Source organism: Myotis davidii, unplaced genomic scaffold, assembly GCF_000327345.1.
Source record: "Myotis davidii unplaced genomic scaffold, ASM32734v1 scaffold339, whole genome shotgun sequence".
Taxonomy (NCBI): domain Eukaryota; kingdom Metazoa; phylum Chordata; class Mammalia; order Chiroptera; family Vespertilionidae; genus Myotis; species Myotis davidii.
Window position 1 is genome coordinate 792845 of NW_006290778.1, and position 21721 is coordinate 814565.

Genomic DNA, 21721 nt, shown 5'->3' on the forward strand with positions numbered 1-21721 from the left:
TGTGAGAGAGAAACATCCATCAGTTGCCTCCCATATGCGTCCCCAACCAGGGATTGAACCTGCAACCTTTTGGTATAAGGACAACGGTCCAACCAACTGAGCCATCCGGCCAGGGCCAGAGCGTAATTTTTATTGAAGTTGGAAGGGCTATTTGCTCTTTCTGATCTTGCCTTCGATTGACAGCACTCATCCATCCATTTGTAATAATTAACTTTGAATTTACATAGAGCCATTGTCCTGGTACTTAGACTATTTGACAAGTGCCCTTTTCAGCTTTTGAATTAGTGCTTGTGGTTTAGTTCCTGGTGCTTCTCCAAGGCTGCATTAAGTCCTTTAGCTCTGCTTATGAAATATGGCCATAATATTGGGTCATATTTGGCAAATAATCAAATGCTAACAATCTTCAGATTTTTTTTTCAAGTTCCTATAAACATTGAAAAGTTTGCAAAAACTGCTTCTGAAAGAATGTCAGTGAGCACAGCTATTCTTTAGTCTGCCTTATGTTGCCATGAACACAGACCTGCAGAGAGGGTTAGGAGGCTAAGGGTCAGAAACCCTGTGGCAAGTGCCCAAGGAGATGAATGTACCCACCAAACCTACATGCAAGCCCTTGTTTGGACATCTGGTGGAAAACGGCCTTTTCACCGCCCACCATGGACACATGCTGCGTTGTGAACACTCACAGGACGTTCTTCCTTCAGCAGTCATGTGTGTCAGGGCCCTTCCATGACCCTCCCAGGAGCCTCTGCCTGAACCCCTGCCCCCTGCCCTGCATCACTCTCAGGCCTCGCTGTAACGCTGCCCACTCCTGACCCTCCCCCTACCGCAGATCTGTATGATGAACCATTCTGTGATTTTCTTCCATGTCATTTAAAACTCTTTGTGCCGATGTATTCATCCAGACATCTGCTTACTGTCCAGCTCTTCCTCCTCATAAAGGATTGTGCCTGTTTGGTCCACAGAAGTAGATTGAAGTTCTAACCCAGTGATTAGACCGCACAGTCAGCTCTCAATAACTATTTGTTGGATGGATGACCAATTTAGAGGAGAACCAGGCCAGAAATGTGAGAAAAATACTAAAGCATAAAACCAAAATATAAAAACAAGAACATAGCTAGCAGCAGCCAGACCAAATTTGTGCATAAATGCCAAAAATATGCTGGAGTAACTAGAACCAGATGGGATCATGGCGGCAAGGCTTGGGGAAATGGATGGTTTTGACGCAGTTTTGATAGAGAACTGTGGGCAATGCAACGGCGGAAGGAGGCCCTGGCCATGTGCTCTGGGCGGCAGTTTACTCTCAAAATGAGAGGCCTCGGCACCTGCCTCCTAGGCTGTGGGAAAGGACAACATGAGACAGGACTGTTGATACGAGGCGGCCGCCAGGCAGATGATTAGGAATTAGAATGGGACTTAAAATTTATTCTTGTTCTTCTTCCCATTTCTGTTTTGATTTGTAGGATGGCCAGCCATTGGCAGGATTGATCCAAGATCACATGATTGCGGGTGCAAATATGACCATCCGAGGTTGCTTTTTCACCCGGGAGCAGTATATGGAACTGATATACCGAGGACTCACTGACAAAGTGGGACACGTGAAGCTCTTTGCTCCTGCCATCCTGAAGCCTTTTCCACTGTGGACAGGAAAGCAGGTAATTGGGAGAAAACGGCCAGAGTGTATATATCAGAAGGCCACCGGCCACTCCTATATCAGGTTTCATTCCCAGAGGAGCCCACGCCAGGGACAGACAAGTAACTAATCAGACAATACTGTGACTTCCTCTTTGAGGGGCTCTTGGGTCTGGGGGCTTCAACGGAGTAGTAGGCTGCATGGTTTCCGTCCTTTGCTTCTAACTTAAATGTGATGACCTCAAATGTGATGAGTCCAAATGGTGGCTATGGGCAGTGGTGTTGGTGGTAGTGTTGGTAGTAGTTGCTGCGAGGGCTGAGTGCTTTAGCTATGTTATCTTACTTAATCCTCACAACCAACTCCCTCTCTCCCTCTTCCTTCCTCTCTGGAATCAATAAAAATATTTAAATATATATATATGTGCTTGTGCTGTCGGTAATGCCTCCCAACCAAGTAAAGATTATCCCAGGAATGTGAGGTTGGTTTAACAACTAAAAACCAGTCAAATCCAAGGTCCACAGACTTAAAGGACTGAAGAGCAGAAAGAGACTTTCAAAATCATCCTGAAATCCTTTGTTTAAACTAAAATTTTTATTTCTCTAGTACATACATACAGGGATACTCTTCAGGTTATCTTTTTTGTTGGTAATCCTCACCCGAGGATATTTTTTCCATTGATTTTTTAGACAGTGGAAGGGAGGAAGGGGGAGGGGGAGAGAGAGAGACAAAAAGAAAGAGAGAGAGAGAAACATTAATGTGAGAGAAACACATCGCCTGGTTGCCTCTCGCACGTGCTAAGGGTGGAACCTGCAACCCAGGAACATGCCCCTGAAAGGGAATCGAATCAGTGACCTTTCAGTGCATGGGCCGGAGCAGGTCGTCTTATTTCTTGAATGAGCTTTAATACTTGGTTTTCTCAAGGATTTTGTCCATTTTAAATAAGTTGTTGAATTTATAGGCATAAAGTTAATCATAATATTCCTTTATCATCCTTTTCTATCTGTACAATCTGTAGGTGGGCCACCTTTCTCATTCCTGATATTGGTAATTTATGTCTTCTCTCTCAATTTTCCTGATCAATTTGACTAGGGTTTGTTGGTTTTATTGCTCTCAGAAAAACAGCTTTCATAGACTTTTTCTATTTTTCTGTTCCCTGTTTCATTGATTTTACTTTGAGCTTTATTATTTACTTTCTTCTGTTTTCATTGGGTTTATTTGCTTTTCTTTTTCTAGTTACTTAAGGTTGAAGCTGACATCATTGATTTGAGACTGTTTTCTTTATAAGTACTTTATGTATAAATTTCCCCCCCTAAGTTCTATTAATAACATCCTACAAATTATGATATGTTGTATTTTCACTTATTTCAAAATACTTCCCTGTGCTGCGCCAGCACGGCCAAGGATGACACTGTGTCGGGGCCGTGAGGGATTGAGAAAAGACAGACAAGAGAAGGAAGCTGGGTGTGGGTGGGACGCTGCCCTCTCTGATGGAGAGAGACAGTGCCACGGCCTGTAAGCCGTCTCTTTATTTTATAGCCAAATTCCACGAGGCAAAGTAAGGGCATGGTTACAACCTTCTCCTGGGTTTCAATCCTACTCAATTACATGCACCTGAACTCTATCAAGCCACGTGGTATCACGTGTTTGGACCATAGGTTCAAGCTTACAACTATAGCTGTTGGCTGTAATTGTGCTACTAGGGGTCTGCCCTCCAAGCTGGGACTTGCACATGGCCATGGGAGGACTGTGCCCTCTCATGAGTCTGAGGCTTGAACCTGGCCAAACACTGTAGTAGAAAAGACAAACAGAGAAGAAAGCTGGGTCTGGGTGCTCCGCTGCCCTCTCTGATGGAGAGAGACAGTGCCACGGCCTGTAAGCCGTCTCTTTATTTTATAGCCAGATTCCACGAGAGGCAAAGAGGGCATGTTTACAGCCTTCTCCTGGGTTTCAATCCTACTCAATTACATGCACCTGAACTCTATCAAGCCACGTGGTATCACGTGTTTGGACCATAGGTTCAAGCTTACAACTCTAGCTGTTGGCTGTAATTGTGCTGGTAGGGGTCTGCCCTCCAAGCTGGGACTTGCACATGGCCATGAGAGGACTGTGCCCTCTCATGAGTCTGAGGCTTGAACCTGTGCAAACACTGTAGCTGCTCTCCACACTTTCAAATTTTCCTTTAAAAAAACAAGGACATGTGCCTTGGTTGTGGGCGCGTCCCCAATGGGGAGTATGCAGGAGGCAGCTGATCGATGTTTCTCTCTCATCGATGTTTCTAACTCTCCCTCTCCCTTCCTCTCTGTAAAAAAATCAATAAAATACATTTTTAAAAAAATGCATAATCTGCTGTTGGATGGACTGCTCTGTAGATGTCAGTTGGGTTCAGTTGATAGGTAGTCTACTCTCTACTCTCTCCTTGCTGATCACTGTCCTTCATTACCTGGTGTCCGTTGTCTTGAAAATCATTGTTTTATATTCTTGTCCGCTTTTGTTGACGTTTCTGGTGGGAGAGTAAATCAGGTCACCATTGCTCCATCCTGGCCAGAATGGAAGTTGACTTAACCGAATACCACAGGCAATTCTGCAGTTTGATTAAAATCTATAATATGGGTAGGAGTTGATAAGCTTTTCCTGTAAAACCAGATAGCAAATATTTTAGGCTTTGCTGACCACACAATCTGTTACAGCTACTTAGCTCTGCCATTAGAACATGAAAACAGCCACAGACAGCACATAAATAAGGGAGCACAGGTTTTATCCAGGCTAACTTTATTTACATATGGAGGTGGTGGGCCAGAGTTGGCCTGCAGGCTCTAGTTTGCCTACTCCTGATTTAGTTAGTTGGCCATATGTATCTTCCCACTTTATTATTCCTATTTATATGACTTTATTTTATAAGCTATCTCAAGTTATCTTAGAAGTGAATGTATTATAAGTCTTAAGTAATTTAATGTCCAGAATTTATTAGAATTTTATTTAAACATAAGCAGTGTGTTCAAAATAATACCAAATAGTAGACAAAGAATATAGGAGTGGGCAAAAGTAGATTAATAATAAATAATACAATAATTAAATAATAATAAAGGAGTAAACTGTTTTGTAGACCCACAACTGTAAACCTACTTTTGCCTACCTTGTTACCTAGCGTCTGAAATGTGTTCGTTCCCTTCAATCTGGAAGCCCTGCCTCAGGAAACAAGCTGAAATGTAGAAAGGCTACTTGAAAAGCATTCCGTAACACCCTAGTTTACAGTGGTAGAAACTCAGAAAAGCCTAGATACTTAAGATTGGAGCTAAGTAAATTGTGGAACATCCATTTATTAATATATTGTAGCCCTTGCTGGTTTGGCTCGGTGATAGAGTATCAACCTGCAGACCAAAGGGTCCCGAGTTTGATTCTGGTCAAGGGCACGTACCTTGGTTGCAGGCTCCTCCCCAGCCCGGGCCCTGGTTAGGGCTCGGGCAGGAGGCAACCAATCGATGAGTTTCTTTCATATCAGTATTGCTCTCAGTCTTTCCCTCTGTCTTCCACTTTCTTTTCCACTCTCTCCAAAAATCAATGGAAAAATATCCTCTGGTGAGGATTTTTTTTTAAAAAAAGAGAGAGATACTGTATAGTTGTTAAAAATAGTGGATTCCCAGTCAGGACATGTGCCTGGGTTGTGGGCTTGATCCCCAGTAGGGGGCATGCAGAATGCAGCTAATCGATGTTGCTCTCTCTCCCTGTGCCTTCCTCTCTCTAAAAATCAATTTTAAAAAATGTTTATAATTAATTAACAAATAAAAGATGCTGTTGCCAGTTGTCCCCTGCTCCTGGTGCACATGCATGAAAAGGCAGCTGCTCTCCTACCTGCCCCAGCTCCATTGTGCACCGTGAACGAGGCTACTTTGGGGGACCTGGCATGGGAACAGTAAGAGCTGTTGATGCCAGCGGATGGCTCCCAGCCCCTCCTCAGCCCTCAGGGCCTGTTCCACCAGCCTGTCTGCCCCCTGCCTACTACACCTTTGGGAAGGTTTGCTTTGGGAATGTCTTAGCATATGGTTATCCACTAGGTTCACCTGATCTCACTTGGGTTCTCTATGGAGCAGTTGCTTGAGAAATTGGCCTCCTGGCCTCCTGTTAGCAGCCACTTGCTGAGTGGACGGCGACACTGATGGGCCAGTTGGGGCAGCGGATGGACCCCCTGGCCTTTCAGTGGCCATGACTAATCCTAGTCGCGTACATTTATTTCTGGTGTCAGCTCCGTAACAGCTTATTGTGTGGAAGCTGGCAGGTTGCCGCGTAGTCTCCTAATTACTGGGCCCTGCGAGGTGCCCCACCCGGACTCCCACCAGGTAGCTTTAATAACCGCTTCTGAAGTGCTGGTCTGTCTTGTCAGTGTCACGTGGGAGGCTTATTCTCTATGGCAGTGGTCAGCAAACTGCGGCTCGTCAAACCGCGGCTCGAGAGCCACATGCGGCTCTTTGGCTCTTCCACAAAATACCGACTTCTGCGCATGGGCCATGAAGTTTCAACTGCACTGTAAGTGCGCACCCGCACGTGGTGTTTGGTGGAAGCGCCACACTCAAGGGGCCAAAGAGCCACATGTGGCTCGTGAGCCGCAGTTTGCCAACCACTGGTCTGTGGCATTTATTTAGCTTCAGGGAATAGACCAGGAATGCATTTGGAACAAGTGATCCTGTTAAAAGTTAAAGCAGAGTATGTCCCCCCTGTGATCAGAACCTCCCACTTCGCTTTCCTTCTCATCACAGGAAAGCCTCAGCCTGAAACGCAGGAGCTGCCCTCTGCGCGGCTCCCTTCCTCTCCACCGCACCGTGCGGGCCTTCTCTGCCCGTCTCACTTAAAACCCCAAACGCACCCCCTGCTGCTCTGGGCCCTGCTCTGTTTCCTCCAAAGCATGGGCCCCCCTCAGGAGAGAGTCTCCGCTGAAGGCAGAGACCATATTTTATCTACGTTCTTCCCAGCACCTGGCTCAGAGGAAGCACTCATGGTGTAATTGCTGACAGAGTGGGCCTTATCTGTGCTCTCCAGATGAGCGATGCCAGGGGTGAGGGAGCGTGGCACTTCCCCGCAGCACACGGCCGCCCGTGGTGGGCGGGCACCAGAACACCTTGTCCCGAAGCTTCCCTGCCGCCTGCGTCTCTCTCGGACCCTCGGGCCTCCTCTGCAAAGCCTGCAGAGGAACAGCTCTCAGTTCTTCATCTTCGCATCCTTTCCCTCCTTTGACCAGGAAGTCAGAGCTTTCTGTGGGAGGACATTTTTTCTCTCTCAATTTGTTTGCATTCAGTATTCTCTGATGTACAGCATAGGTAATCGTGAGCTTTACAGAGCAGTCCCCCCAGCATTTCTGGTCCCGTACACGGTTATTACGATACTATTGACCACGTTCCCTGTGCTATGCTTTGCCTCCCTGTGACTATCCTGTAACCACCAATCTGTACTTCTTGATCCCGTCTCCTTTCTCACCCAGGCCCCCGACGCTCTCTCCCCTCTGCCCGCTGTCAGTCTGATCTCTGTATCTGCGCTCCTGTTTTGCCTGTTTGTTTCCTTTGTTCTGTGGGAGGACACATCGACTGTGTGTAATCTCCGTGGATTTGGATGTGGCCTGGAGACAGGGAAGGATGCTCTTCAGCCTCTGCCTCCTTCTGGCACTGGCGCCCACGGGCCACCTCCTCCGGGCAGGGGCGGTGTCGTGAGCCCACCACCGGTCTCGGCCCTGCTGTCTCTGTTTTCACCACCCGCTCGAATCTTCTCTCTGTGACCCCACAGCAGGTTGCTGCTTTTCTCTCCTTCCTCCGGTCTGTTCAGGAGCTGGATGTGTCTTCCGGGTCTGGGGGATTGCTCACTTTAACAGCAGTTATTTAGGGAAGAAGAGTTCCAGTGAAGTCCTTAGTGGCGTGTGTACGTTTCTGCCCCTAAGCTCCCTCCTAAGTCGCCTAAGTAGAACAGTGAGCGCGGAGGCCCACTGGCCCCCAGAGCAGGAACCGTGGTCGTCCTTGCTTTGCCTACAGGCTATAGAGTGGGCTTGCCTGGCTCTTCAGGATGAGCAGGGACAGGAAGCCCTAAAGGGAACTCTCATCTTTCCTCCCTTTCCTTTCCAGGTTGTGTCCACGCTGCTCATAAACATAATCCCCGAGGAGCACAGCCCACTGAACTTATCAGGGAAAGCCAAGATCGGTGGGAAAGCCTGGGTGAAGGAGTCTCCCCGGCCCGTGCCCGGCTTTAACCCCGACTCCATGTGCGAGTCCCAGGTATGGCTGCCCAGCCGCTTCCGTTGGAGATTGCGGGTCCTGGGTTTAGGCAAATGGATTTAAAGTCGGCACAGGAGGAGGCACATGCGCAGAGGGAGGCGTTAAGGCTCATAAGAGAGAGTTGTGCCCAAGTTGGTGTCAGCTTTGGTTTTAGGGAGGTTCAGAGTTGATTGCTAGCGTTGGCCTCAGTGTAAAACTGGCAGCCAGCTGGGGAGCTTCTACGGCAGGAGGCCTGGGAGCTGACTGCAAAGCCTGCAAATGCAGAGCCTGGGTTTTCCCTGCAGACCCCCGAGTGGCTGAGATCATGGGGCTGCTGTGAGGTTCACTCCTCCCAGCTTCGTGCCTCGGGAACAGGCCTCGGAGGCGGGCCAGGACAGTCAAACCCGGGCACCGCGCTGCCTCCAGAGCGCGAGACTGGCCTCACGCTAGATTTCCGAGGCCTCTGCATGTTCTTGGTGGGGGAGTATCCCCAAGTCCCCCCGTCACTGCTTCGTCACCAGGTCCTACACAGTCCATTAGAGCCAAAGCTGCCACTCTTCCTTTATAGATCACATGCTTAAGGCATGCAGCAGCATTTTGCAACCAGAATCCTCCTTTTAGTTAACTTCTAATTCATTAGCCCCACTTTGTGAGAGTACAAATCCAGGCCTTCAAGGACGTTGGAAAAGTTATGTTGTTCTCACTCCCAGGGCACAGGGGAGGGAGCACCTTGGCCAAGACCGTGGTTATGAAGTTTATATCAGATGTTCTCATGTCCAGTCACAAAGTCTTTGTCAGGGGTCCCTGACCTCGAGTCATTGTGGGTGGGGTGGGAATGGGAGGACATCTGAACACACTGAAATGTGTCTGTGTGTGGTGCGGTCCCGGAGGGACTTACTTTAATGTCTACATGTGCCCACCTCCTTCCATCAAGGACTTGGGCAGGTTGCGGTGGAGGGACGGGTAGGGTAAGGTCACTAAAGCGTGGAATGAGGGGAGAGGTGGCCCACGCTGGAGGCGACACCTCATCTCAGCGTCTCAGCTTCGTGGTCATGGCTGTGCCCTCTGCAGGTGATCATCAGGGAAGGGGAGCTGCTCTGCGGGGTGCTGGACAAAGCACACTACGGGAGCTCTGCCTACGGCCTGGTGCACTGCTGCTACGAGATCTACGGCGGGGAGACCAGTGGCAAGGTTCTCACCTGCCTGGCCCGCCTCTTCACTGCCTACCTGCAGCTCTACAGAGGCTTCACCTTGGGTGAGTGCTGGGCGAACGGCTCCTGGGGCCCCTACCTGGCCAGCATGCCAACCAGGTGTCTCCCGGCTGTGATAGCAGCCTCCAGCCTCTGGGGCAGCGGCCGGGCTGCCCCTACAAGGACGTCCTCACTTGCAGCCTTGCATCTCGTCAGTGCTTCCTGTCCTTCCCCTATAGCCAGTGATTCTTCACCGTCGACCTCATAGTGACCGTCCGTCTCGTTCTCGACCCCATCCTTTACAGTTTTCAGTCCCTCGGTCTGATTTTTCACACTCACATACACCTCCATTTTTCCAGAATTACCTGGGCACTCTGTGCTCTACAAAGGGTGCTTAGCGTATGGTAGAAAGAGAAATTGGCCCAAGTGCAAAGAGCATCCTGGTGCCGCCGGGCTGAGAGGGAGCGCGGCCCAGCTGGACAGAGCTCTGAGGGAAGGGCAGGCTAGAGATGGTGCCTTCGCTCCAGCCCTCAGAGCCAGAGGGGCAGTGAAGGGACCGTGGTGGCCTGGAGCTGACCCCACGGAAGGACCCACTGTTGTGGTTATGGCTTCCTCACAGAGGGAGTATTTCTTCCCCCTCCACGCACACATGTTCTGCAGAGGCCCTCAAGCTTCCAGGACAGTGTGTTGGGATTCCAGATATTTTAGCCCAGCTTTTAAGAGTGCAGCCATTGTTTCCTTCCCTCCGGGGCAGCGGAAAAAAATGAAGTAGAAAGACATCCTGCCCAAGGTGAGGAATTCCACCGGATCATTGACGAGTCTACCCACTGCGGGCCCCGGGTGAGGAGGGCTGGGAGGCCCGGCCTGCCGGGGGGTCAGCACTCCAACAGGGTGAACTCAGATCTTGGCTGAGGGACTTTTGGCCCCAGTAACACTCACAGATACAGACAAAATAATTGATCGAAAAAATGAAGTAGAAAGACATCCTGCCCAAGGTGAGGAATTCCTCATCCCCGTGGAGCCAGAAAGACAGGCCTAGCTAGTGACCCGGGCTTTCTTCCTGGGCAGAACCTGTGGTATGGTATCTGTCACCCAGGCTCGTGTGTGTGTGTGTGTGTGTGTGTGTGTGTGTGTGTATGTGTGTGTGTGTGTCTGCACACCCATCCTCGCAGCTGCATGGGTGGTCTCTGGAACAACTGACTTCTAGGAATCAGAGCCAGGATGCGCTCTCCTTCCCTCTCTTCCTTCCCTAGCCTTGGTTTTTCATCCACAACATCTTCACCCGCAGACATTCATGAAACATACATTTATTGAGTTCAGGCAGTAGAGCTGTGCCTAAGAGCACAGGTTTGGACTCGGGCCTGGGTTTGCTTTTTACCTGTGGAACCTTGGGCAGTTAGCTTGAGATGAGCCTTAGTTGTGACATTTGTAAAGTGGAGATTGTAATGCTTGGCCCTGCACTTGCTTATGGGATGGGAAGCACGTAGGAGGGCGTAGCAGTCTTGTAAGGACGTTAGGTGATTGTTATTCAGGTGCCTCCTGCGTATGTGACACTGCTCCATGCCCTGACCTCACTGAGTTTACGTCCTGCTGAGAAGTCAGGCCCCGTGCCACCTGAGCTTGTCTGTCTCACTTCACAGGCGTGGAAGACATTTTGGTGAAGCCACAGGCGGATGTCAGGAGACACCGGATCATTGACGAGTCTACCCACTGCGGGCCCCGGGTGAGGAGGGCTGGGAGGCCCGGCCAGCCGGGGGGTCAGCACTCCAACAGGGTGAAACCCACACCTTCCTCACTTGGCTACTGCCTCCGACGTGTCCCTCTTCTCATTCCAGGCTGTCAGGTCTGCATTAAACCTGCCAGAAACCGCGCCATGTGATGAGGTCCGAGGGAGATGGCAGGATGCCCATCTGGGCCAAGACCAGAGAGATTTTAACATGATCGATCTGAAGTTCAAGGAGGAAGTGAACCATTACAGTAACGAGATTAACAAGGTTAGTCTGGCAGTGAGCACAGTTATCCCCACCATTTTAAATGCTGATTTTAAAAAAAATTACATTTTGATTTTCACTCGGGGCCCTTTAGAGCAATTCGGCTATTTAGCAGCTGACTTGGTGGGGTGTGAGGTGGGATGTGCAAAAGTCGTCGCTTTGAGGAGCCAACAGCTTCATTCCCTCCCCTAGTCAGGGTCTGGGAAGAAGGTCTGTGCTGCATGCTGAGTGGGAATGCTCTGCACTTCGTTTGTTTTGTTTACTATTTTATTTTTTCCATCACCATTCCCTCTACGCCCTCTTTCACCTTCACCCTCTCCTCCCCTCCCCGCCTCTGCCCCTGTGCACTTTTTAAAATGTGTTTGGGGATGGCTGCATTAAAAGGGACTGAAGGCAAGGGCAGTTTCCTGTGCTGCAGCCAGTGGAGGAGTAGATTGAGGGACCAAAAACACCATTGCTGTGTTACGGCGAAAGGTGATCCTGAGTGGGGGGGTGAAAGGATTGAGAAAAGACAGACGAGAGAATGAAAGCTGGGTCTCTGTGGGACGCTGCTCCCTGATGAGGAGACAGCGCCAGCGCCCACAAGCTGTGTCTTTATTTTATAGCAGATGCCACGATGCAAAGTAGGGGCGTGATCACGGGGCCCTGCCCTCCAGCTGGGACTTGGACATGGCAATGAGAGGACCCTGTCCTTTCATTAGTCCGAGGCTTGAACCTGGCCAAAACACTGTAGCCGCGCCCCACATTGCTGCTTGTATATTGGAGCCAGAGCTGAAGGCCTGGTTTAAACCCTAGCTCTGCCATACCCTTTCTGTGTGACCTCAGGCAGGTGTCGTAACCAGTCTGTGCTTTGTTTCCACACCTGGAGGGAGGGATGCTGAGAGGGTTAAGGGCCAGACCTGTGTAGTGCTCTTGGCCTGGCAGGAGCGCTGCGGAAGCCCCCCCAAGTCCCTGTCTGCTCCTCACTAAGCCAGTTCCTGTGCAGTTAGGAAAGGAGAGGGAAATCCCTGCACGAGCCCAAACCAGAGTCTGTGTCTCTCCATCTTCTGGTCCCAGAGCTGGGGTTCCAGTCCTGAGAAGGAGAGGAAGAGGCAAGGCCAACACTCATAGAAGTCAGTGTTTGACTGGCTTTCGGCAGCCCTCAGGCCCCCAGGAGCACAGACCTCTCATCCGTACAGGTTTGTCCCTGAGGGGTTTTGTTCAGAGGAGCCTTCCCAGCACCTCCCCGAGAACCAGGAGTGTGGCTTCCAGCGTTGCCTGGGAATGCTGGGATCGGGGGCATTGTCCCAGCGGCTTCTCGGTGTTGCTTCTTGTCCCTCCAGCTCACCTCTTCCCACTACTGTGTCTCCCCTGTGGTGGCCTGGGTCTCTGCAGCTCTAGGCAGAGGCTTCCGTAGGCTCAGAGCCCCTCCCAGTGTCTCCCTAGGCTCCACCCCGGGCTGCTGCTCACTTGCAATAGCCCTGGAGCCAAGGCAAAGCTCCCACATGGTGCTTGGGCAGCACGTTGGCAAATGTGAGTCTGACAGGGACACTGGTCAGCACTGCCAGGGCATAGCCTCAGGCTTTATTTTTAACCAGCTTCTTGTTAGCATCTCAGCTGCCTGTGCTGCCCCTGCTTCTCCTTGTCGGCGCTGTTGGCCAGTGACAGGCCCTCGGGCGTCTGACGGACGGTGTCGAGGGCAGCGTACGGGGCCGCTGTTAGACTCGCAGAACTAGCGAGAGGATTCATGCCTAATGGACCTCTTATGGCGGGCAGGTTTTGGTGCTTCTCTGAGTGACTAGTGTGAGTGTGTCGCTGCCACACCCTCAGTTTATACCTTCTGAGTCTGGGATTTCAGAAGGTGGTCTCACTGGTGCGTTTTAATCCGCAGGCATGCATGCCTTTCGGCCTTCACAGGCAGTTTCCAGAGAACAACTTGCAGATGATGGTGCAGTCCGGAGCCAAAGGTTCAACTGTGAACACCATGCAGGTGTGAGCGCTGGGTGGCTGCTTGGCCGAGCGTGCGGTATTCCCAGGGGGTAGTTTCTGATTTGTTTGATTTAAAAAAGATCCATGTTTTATATAAAATGTGGCAAGTTCTGAAAAATATAAAAGCATATAGAAGTCAGTACAGGAACTTGCCACTGTTAGCAATAACGTTATGAACAAATATAGATGTAAGTATCCAGATGTTACATAATAATACAGTAGATACTGTAAATTTGCACTCTAGATTACTGTGTTACATATATTCACAATATATGGAAACACTGTGTGTGTAATCTTAGCTGAGACCCTGCAGTTTTGCACGATCTGCTTTTTCCCATTTCGTAATATAAGTATTGTTCTAGAGGTTTCTAACCCTTAATTTGAGGCCCATTACCTCCTCAGATGACCTCAGTGCTATGGCACATTCTCACAAATCGTAGCAATTTTTTAAAAAATCTTGATGACCTTGAGAGGGTCTTAAGGACCATCTCATTGTTTGGGGACTCAGAGCAATAGGAACGGGCTTAACGGCTGAAGGCCATCAGGGCGTCCCTTTGACTAAAGTGAAAGCCAGACACACTGTTCTCCACACACCATCTCCCCCACCCCCCTACCCCCAAAGTATGGTCAGTATTATTCTCTTTTGGCCTTAAAATTTAAGGAGCACTGTAAGTTGCTTTTTCCTGCAGGCCTCAGTTTCCCATTAGGACCAGCACTCAGGTCCCTTCCAAGTAGAGCGTAATGATTCTGAAACATGGCTCCTTTTGTCGCCCATTTTACAAAACACCAAATGTGGAGACTCTCCCATCCGCCAGCAAAAGGGAAACAATTATTTTCTCAAAGCACTAGCTTCCCTGGTTCATTTACAAATCTAGGTTGGCCTTTAAGAACTCAGTTTCCATGCAGCTTTTTTTGAAGGGCAGGCCCTCCTCTCCTGCTAGGACGAAGCATTGCTTAACAGATGTTTGTCTCGGGTTTCCTGTCCCCAGATCTCGTGCCTGCTGGGCCAGATTGAACTGGAAGGTCGGAGACCCCCACTGATGGCGTCTGGCAAGTCACTGCCCTGCTTCGAGCCTTACGAGTTCACCCCCAGGGCTGGCGGCTTCGTCACGGGCAGGTTCCTCACTGGCATCAAGCCTCCTGTATGTATTTTGGGTTTTCCTTTTGGTGTTTCTCCTCATTTCCAGCTCAGTGGTAGAAGGCCTTTGACTTTCCCCAGCAACTGTGAGAAAGTGGATATTATTCCAAGCCATTTGGTGCTTGCCCACTAGACCCTGTGGCCCACGAGGACCATAAGGACACAGCCATGCCATGTCCACCATTGTGACACCAGAGCCTAGCACAGTGCCTGGCACAGGGTGGAGCTCAGTGAGTGTTTGCTGATAAATGAGAAGATGAGTAAGACCAATCCCAGTTCCACCGTTTCCTGCTGTGCATCCCCCCTTATCCAGTCTTCCCTGCATTTGAAGGTGACAGGGAAAGGGAGGCCCTACACCCCCACTGGGGTCTCTCCATTGCCAAAGGGACCTCATGGAGATTTATTTCACAAGCCCCCAGCAGAGCTTCCCTGGCTCCTCCTGCCATTGGGAAATGGACCAGCTGTCGCAAATGCCCCGTGTTCCCTTGGACAACAGAATCTCCCCTAGGAGGAGGGTTTTCTCCTCAAACTTGTCAAATGGCTTCTTGAACGTTGGCACCTTTTGTTCTCTGCCGAGTGCATTTCTGCAAGGATGACCCTTGTGGTCAGACAGCTAAGTCCAGGTTGTGAACAGGAGCGACTCTTTGTTTCAAGGCTGCCCACTGCTCCAGGGCTCCTGCCAATGCTCCAGTGGTCATCCCTGGCCTCTGGCACAGGATGGTGGTGTGCAGACAGAGGCCAGAATTTTTAAAGCTGGTTGTGACCCCGTAGTTAGTCATGCAACCGCTGTAATAGATAGTGATGGCATTGGTTATGTAAAGAAACAACAGGCTAATACAGAGAGCACACGGATGGGGTAGTTTCAGGAAGTTCTAGTTACATCCTTATGTGCATTTGTGTGTGTGTGTGTGTGTACGCTGATTACTGTTGTAAATGTATTTCTTACTGTGGGTTGCAATCAAAGAGTTTGGAAAGCACTCTTACCTCTGTTAACACTGTGGGAAGTGGAATTCAGATGTGTGGGCTGCACATGTGCAGGCAGACACCTGGCCCCTTGAGCAGGTCCTGTCACTTCTCATCCACGCTCCCTCTGCTCTCGGGCAGATAAGACAGCAGTCACTGGGCCATTGGAGCCGTCAAGGGCCCCAGGAGCTGAGGCGGGGCTGCTGGAGGGTTGGCCTGCGCTGCCCTCCCGCAGCACGCCGGCCTCACTGCCGCCTCTGGGACCTGGGTCCCACTTCTCCCACAGGAGTTCTTCTTTCACTGCATGGCGGGGCGCGAGGGCCTGGTCGACACCGCTGTGAAAACCAGCCGCTCCGGCTACCTCCAAAGGTAACGCCTCTCTCTGCGCCGCTCGGTGTCGGTTCTTTCACATTTCAGTGACGGTTCACTTGGAATTTTTTTAGATGGAAAAACGTCTTTTTTTCTTAATATATTTTTTATTGATTAAGATATTACATATGTGTCCTTATCCCCATGTTATCCCCTACTTGGACTGTCGGGCCTTGGAGGGAAGGTAGGGGAAAAACGTCTTTAAAATGCCCACGGTTATCCTGAGACAGAAAATAGCAGATATTCTTCCCCCTTTAAAGGATTAGTAGCACATGAGCGCAGACAAAGGGCCCCTGCGTTCTGAGGGAAGTTACAGGTACGGGAAAGGTCTCGGGGGTGATGGGCTGGCCCTCCGCACCAGGAGGGCTCGGCAGTCCAGGACAGCAAAGGGGCTGCCGGGCTCGGGTCCCTGCCTATGCGTCTGTGATTGCAGTTACTGTTGCTCCAGATGCAGGTGCCACTTTGGGGTCCCCAGCCTAGACTTACCTGTTCCCTCATCTCTGGGAGGAAAGAAGACAAGTAGCCACTCTCACGGGCCTGTTGAGCAGGTTGGGGGAATAAAAGCTTCAGTCTGGACAAGGCCTGACTCCAGAGGGCCCGGCAGACGGGCTAGTAGGTGCCTGCGTTCCAGCCTCCCTCTCCTGGGATGCAGCCGGATGGCTGTGCCTTGGGGACTTGGGGTAATGGTTTTTCATGAGCCCAGGGAGCCAGTGGTGGTGGGAAATGGAGGGACAGCAGAAATAAGGCCTGGTTTTAAGCACATTCTCGGACTCGCTGGCTGCGCACAGGAAGGCAGAGCTTCTTTCCTCTCCCCTCAGAGGCCTGTCCGTCCCTCCCGCTCTCCCGTGCTGCTTCTGAGCTCCACATTCCCAAAGTGCAGCCCTTATTTCGGTCCGTTGCCCTGGACGCCCACAGCTGCAGCCTAGGGGGTTGGCTGTCGGAGAGGAGCCCGAGAGGAGCCCATCCGCAGAGCTGAGCTGCTTCAGTACAGTGGGCTGAGCTCCCCTCCAGGGGCCATGGATTACACGGCCAGTTCCTCCCACCAGCAGGGGTGACACCCCACCTCCATCCTTTTAAACCATTCAAGAACACATGTAGTGTAGAACAGGCTAGGAACAAATGATCAACTGCATCTGGGGTGGGAGGACCCGAGGCCTCTGAATGCAGGGTGGAAGGGAGGAGGGTGTGGGGAGCCACGGGACAGAGGGCACAGGTGCCTGCTGCTGGAGGTCCGGGTGGAGGAGGCCGGTGCAGTGCTTCTGGTGATGGGTGAGGAGCCAGGGCGGCTGTGTGGAGCCCAGGCTGGGAGCCCTCGACGGTGGCAATGGGGAGGAAGAGGCAGATGCAGCAGAGACGTGGGGCAGCTGGCTGAAATGCAGGAGTGAGGGCAGGGCGGCGTCAGACCAGCTGTTTTCAGGCCTCCGTGGCAGACCAGTGACGGAAAGGCAAGAGGAGAGAAGTGTGGGTGGCACGAGGTGGCAGCAGCAGGGCGTTCAAGTAGGCACGTTTCAGTGGCCCTTAGATGAGGCCTGACGCTGGGGAGAGACCTGGAGGTACAGCCTGGAGAGGCCACTGCTGTGCTGAGCCGCAGCCCTGGGGGCACGCACAGCCGTGCAGGGGGGACCCTCCGTGTGTTCAGCATGTTCAGTGGGTGCTCAGCATCAGCCTGGCAGGTGGGCTGGTGCCAGGGAGACAGTGCTGATAACACAGCTCTGCCCTTGGAGCCTGGGGAGCAGTGGCTCCTGGGAAACCTCCTCCTAAAGTGGCAGGAGGAGAAACCACGGCCGAGTGGCCGAGATAGGTAAGGGGCCATCACCGGGCAGCAGAAGGGGGAGAGGAGGGAGGCAGCTGACCGCTGGGAGAAGCGAGGGAAAACGCCTGGTTAGGGGTGTCGCATCAGCACCTAGTTCCTAATGTCCTCTGTGCCTCCGAGTGTCTCCGGACTGAGAGCATTGCAGAAGCTTTGGGTGGGGACACAGCCCCACTGCTCTGCCTGCCTGTGGCTCTGAGGGCACTGGCAGCTGGGGCTGGAGAGGGAGCCAGGGGCCAGCAGGCAGCCAACCCCTCGGGCACAGCTGCAGCCCCAGCTGGGAGACCATAGCTCAGAGCCTGGGCCGTGGAGGCTTCTGTCCTGGAGCCTAGCTTGGCTATAGAGCAGCAGTTCCTTCCCACCTCCCACCGCCTCCCTCCTGCCCTGGGAGGTGAGCTTGGTGGGCCCTGAACCAGACCCCCCACAGGTGCATCATCAAGCACCTGGAGGGCCTCGTGGTCCAGTACGACCTAACGGTCCGCGACAGCGACGGCAGCGTGGTGCAGTTCCTGTACGGGGAGGACGGCCTGGACATCCCCAAGACGCAGTTCCTGCAGCCCAAGCAGTTCCCCTTCCTCGCCAGCAACTACGAGGTGGGTCAGGCCCCCGGCGGCCAGGGCGTGGGCTCTGGGCTGTGTCACGGGCCCCGCACTCCAGGCTCTGCCGCCAGTTAGAGTGGCTGCTGAGACGTAGAGGAAAGAGAGTTTACAAACCACCTTGATGCCATGCGACACTCGCCATTTCCACATCTGTTGGTGGACGGAGCGGGCAGAAAGGCACGAGCACCCCAGACAGCAGCTGCCGTTGGGGCGTTTGCCACGTGCGGGCCCCCAGCTCAAGCTGTGCACACTGGGTCTCATCCTCGTGTAACCTGGGGAAGGAGGCGCTCCTTCCTCTGCCCATGTCATAGCTGAGGCCACCGGTCAGAGCTTCAGTGCCTGGCTGGAGAGTGGCAGAGCCAGCGTTTGAACCCAGACCCAGACACAAGCTATACCTCACTGCCCGGGGATGACCACCCCCATTTTGCCGGCTGGGAAGCTGGAACTGGTGTGGCCTATCCAGGGTCACACAGGGTTGGCCGAAGGAAGATTGCACGTGGCTGTGCTCCTCCATCCTGGCCCTGGCCCCGAGCTCTGGGCCACACTTCTTCCTGGCACTCCCCTGTGTGTGCCCATCTCTCTCCTGACTCCTCAGCTCCCGGACCGCCAGCTCCCAGGTCTGGTTTGCACAGCGAGGCCCAATTAATAGCAGGTGCTCAGCCTCTGACAGCTGTTGTGACAGCTCCGCAAGGCCCTCTTGGTCCGTGAAGTTGTGTGGCATGGCCTTGGGTCGCCCTCACCTCATTGGTCTTGTGTGTGTGGTTTGTTTATTTAGGTAATCATGAAGTCGAAACATCTCCATGAAGTTTTATCCAGAGCAGATCCCAAAAAAGCTCTCCGCCACTTCAGAGCCATCAAAAAATGGCAGAGCAAGCACCCCGGCCCCCTGCAGAGGACGGGCGCCTTCCTGAGCTATTCCCAGAAAGTCCAGGCAGATGCGAGAGCCGCCGACCTCCAGGGCACCAGTCAGCCCGGCCGCAGCCCCGGGACCTGCCAGGTGACTTGGGGGGCTGTGTCTCCAGGCCAGGGGCTGAGGGAAGGAGGGTGTTTCCCTAATGGGAGGTGTAATCATGAAATCTGGCTTCATTCACTGTCGGGAAACAGTGCAGTCAAACGGGGATGTAAGGAGGCGCTGCAGAGGCGTGGGCAGGGTTCCAGGGAACTGACCAGGACTGTTCACTTCCGTTCCACACCACCCCAGGCCGGAAGGGGCAGGGAGGGGGCTGTGGGCAGGGACCACTCGACAGGAGCCCTCAGTGGAGGGAGGTGGCTCACTCGGGGCTTCTCCGAGAGGGTGGGAGGGAGACGCCAGGGTTCACTCTCGCCCCTTCCCCTCTGCTGGGGAGGCCTCCTGGCCAAGCACAGTCAGGAGCCGAGAGGCAGGGGCGTGCTTTGAAGTGGCGGCTATGGGACAGGGTGGGCGCAGGGTCTGTGAAAGCCCAGAGAGGGGCAGACGATCACCTGGCTCATGGCGACTGCATCCTGGCTGGCCTCGGACTGTCCTGCCTCTGCCGCCTGTCCTGGCATCGTTAGTAACAGTGCCCTGTTTATTCTAAAAGAATCCCAGTGTGGACATTCACTCCCTGTCGTTGGTGGGCCAGGACGAAGAGCTCATAGAATCGGGTGGAGCAGTGAGCCCTGGACGGGTTCAGTTTCCCCATTTTAAGTGTCGAGCTGGGCTCTCACTGCAGTCAAGGTTCTGTCTCCCCACTCGCCTCTGAAGCCAGTGCCTTTGATTCTCCTCATCCCCCCGTGTCCCAGGAGAAGTGGCCGTGCTGGTGCCTCTTGTGTGGCTGAGCCGCCCTTCCTTTCAGGTACTGAGGATGTGGGGCGAGTTGGATGAGCAGAGCCGAAGGAAATACCAGAAGAAGGCAGCCCCATGTCCTGACCCCACCCTGTCCGTCTGGCGCCCAGACATCTACTTTGCCTCGGTGTCAGAAACATTTGAAAAAAAGATGGACGACTACAGTCGCGAGTGGGCGTCTCAGGCAGAGAAGAGTTTTGAGAAATCAGAGCTTTCTCTTGACAGGTAACGACATGGATGCGTGGCTCGGTGCGTGCAGAGGGAAACCTGGTATAGGCCCTTCTCTACCTCAGGAGACGGGAGGCAGCGTCCCGGGTGCAGACCCCAGCAGGAGGGAGGGCAGTGAACCAGAAGGGCAGCCTGCAAGCCCTGAGGCTCTGGATAGGAGACCAAGCAGGTGTGGGCATCCCCATTGGCCAAGAGGAGAAGAGGGCTCTGCCGGGGCAGCCCTCAGAAGTGGCCTCTTTCCAGTTCGGTGTGATGCGTGTGGCCAGTTGGGAATCAGGGAGCCTAATTGCCGTTCGGTGGCTTCCTACTCCGAGAGCAAATCGTTCTGCCTTATGACACCGTGCCTTAGCCGTCTGTGAGGGTTGGATCTGCTTATCCCACTGGTCCTTCGTGCTTTGGGCTTCAAAGCCTTAAGGCAGAAGGAACATGTTTTACTCTGGGCCCATTCACACACACAAAAGGGGGAAAAACCCTGTGGTGTAGGTGGGTGGGAAGCCAGACAGGAACCAGCATCGAGTCACAGCGGGTTAAAACACCAAAAGTGCCCAGAAATGGCTGGTGGGTCTGGTCTTGGGGGGCTGTCAGGGGTCCTGCCCTCGTTCACTAAGCCTGGCCTGCGAAGCTGGACAACCAAGAGCACCTGCTTTGTCCAGGCTGCTCATCCTGCCCCGGCTGAAACCCGCCTGGCGCCTGGAGAGGTCGACAGGGTGCAGGGACTGCAGTGGGGAGATGGGACTCAGTAGAGGCAAGGAGCAAAGACAGATACTGGAGGGAGGGCAGGCGGGGCTCTCTTTACCCCTTAAAGTGGTTTCTCCAGCCAGGCGCCCGAGATTCCCAGGTCGAATAAGCCCTACAGGTTATCACAGCTGCCAGCAGGGCTGGCCCTACAAGCGGAAGTCCTGGCTCCCCCACCCCTCCTCCTGCTCCCCTGCAGCTCAGGGTGCTGCTCCTTATTCTCGGAAGAACCGTGGTGGTCCTCCCTCCAGCTGCACTCCATCAGGAGCGGGGAGAGGTTAGCCCTGGGGAGCATCACGTGGGTTTGGAGGGCCGAGACGGGCCAGCGATCCTGCCTCGGTTCTGTCCTTGTTCTTGATTTGCTCTCGGAGTTGGCAGCCACACCCATCACACCAAACTGAAGGGAGAGGCCACTCCTGAGAGCCTGTGTCCCGGCAGGGGCCTGTAAGCAAGCAGCAGGCTCGGTGCAGCTCCAGCGTTCTGGAGGTATCTGAAGGCTGTCGGACAGGAGTACCGATGTGCGCTCACACCTCACTGGTTTGAGGTACTTGGGAGAGAAGACACATTGGGTTAATGCAAAGTCTGATTTTCAAAAGAACTTGCATAGGAACGCACCTGGTTGCTTTCTCCTGCACTTGCACACTTGTCCATTTAGTCTCCGTTTGATGAGCCCTTGTTCCATGTGTGGGGGGACAGTATTCCCTGTTCTAAAAGAAAGAGTAGCTAGTAACTATAAAATTGTATAGGACCCACACTTCTGATGTGCAGCCGTTTGCACTCATTAATAAAATACACCCCCGCCCCCTTACCCCACAGTTGCTTTGTGGACCTCGTCCTGGTTTGTACAGCAGGAGGCTTAACGTCTCCACACTCAAAATCAGTGGGGCAGAGGGTTCACAGAGGAAACCCTGTGACTGGGGAGTTCAGACATTCTCACCACTCAGGGGGCTGGTAACCGGTGCAGAGTGGGCACGTGACATCCTCAGAGCCTGAACAGTCCAAGGTGGACATGCAGAGCTTCACCACCCCGCTGGGATCCCTGCGGCTAATGAAGACATTCCAGGGT

The 21721-nt window shown here is 52.8% G+C and overlaps 1 protein-coding gene across 1 annotated transcript in view; it reads left to right on the forward strand.

Annotated features, from left to right (window-relative positions):
• The window catches only part of POLR1A (polymerase (RNA) I polypeptide A), a 74017-nt gene that overhangs the window by 38021 nt on the left and 14275 nt on the right, over positions 1 to 21721 (forward strand). The window contains exons 14-24 of the mRNA XM_006764012.1: positions 1461 to 1652; positions 7732 to 7881; positions 8932 to 9115; positions 10691 to 10773; positions 10886 to 11044; positions 12912 to 13010; positions 13999 to 14151; positions 15397 to 15479; positions 17717 to 17882; positions 18664 to 18885; positions 19703 to 19917. Coding sequence (XP_006764075.1) covers positions 1461 to 1652; positions 7732 to 7881; positions 8932 to 9115; positions 10691 to 10773; positions 10886 to 11044; positions 12912 to 13010; positions 13999 to 14151; positions 15397 to 15479; positions 17717 to 17882; positions 18664 to 18885; positions 19703 to 19917 — 1706 coding nt within the window. The remainder of the gene's footprint in view (positions 1 to 1460; positions 1653 to 7731; positions 7882 to 8931; positions 9116 to 10690; positions 10774 to 10885; positions 11045 to 12911; positions 13011 to 13998; positions 14152 to 15396; positions 15480 to 17716; positions 17883 to 18663; positions 18886 to 19702; positions 19918 to 21721) is intronic.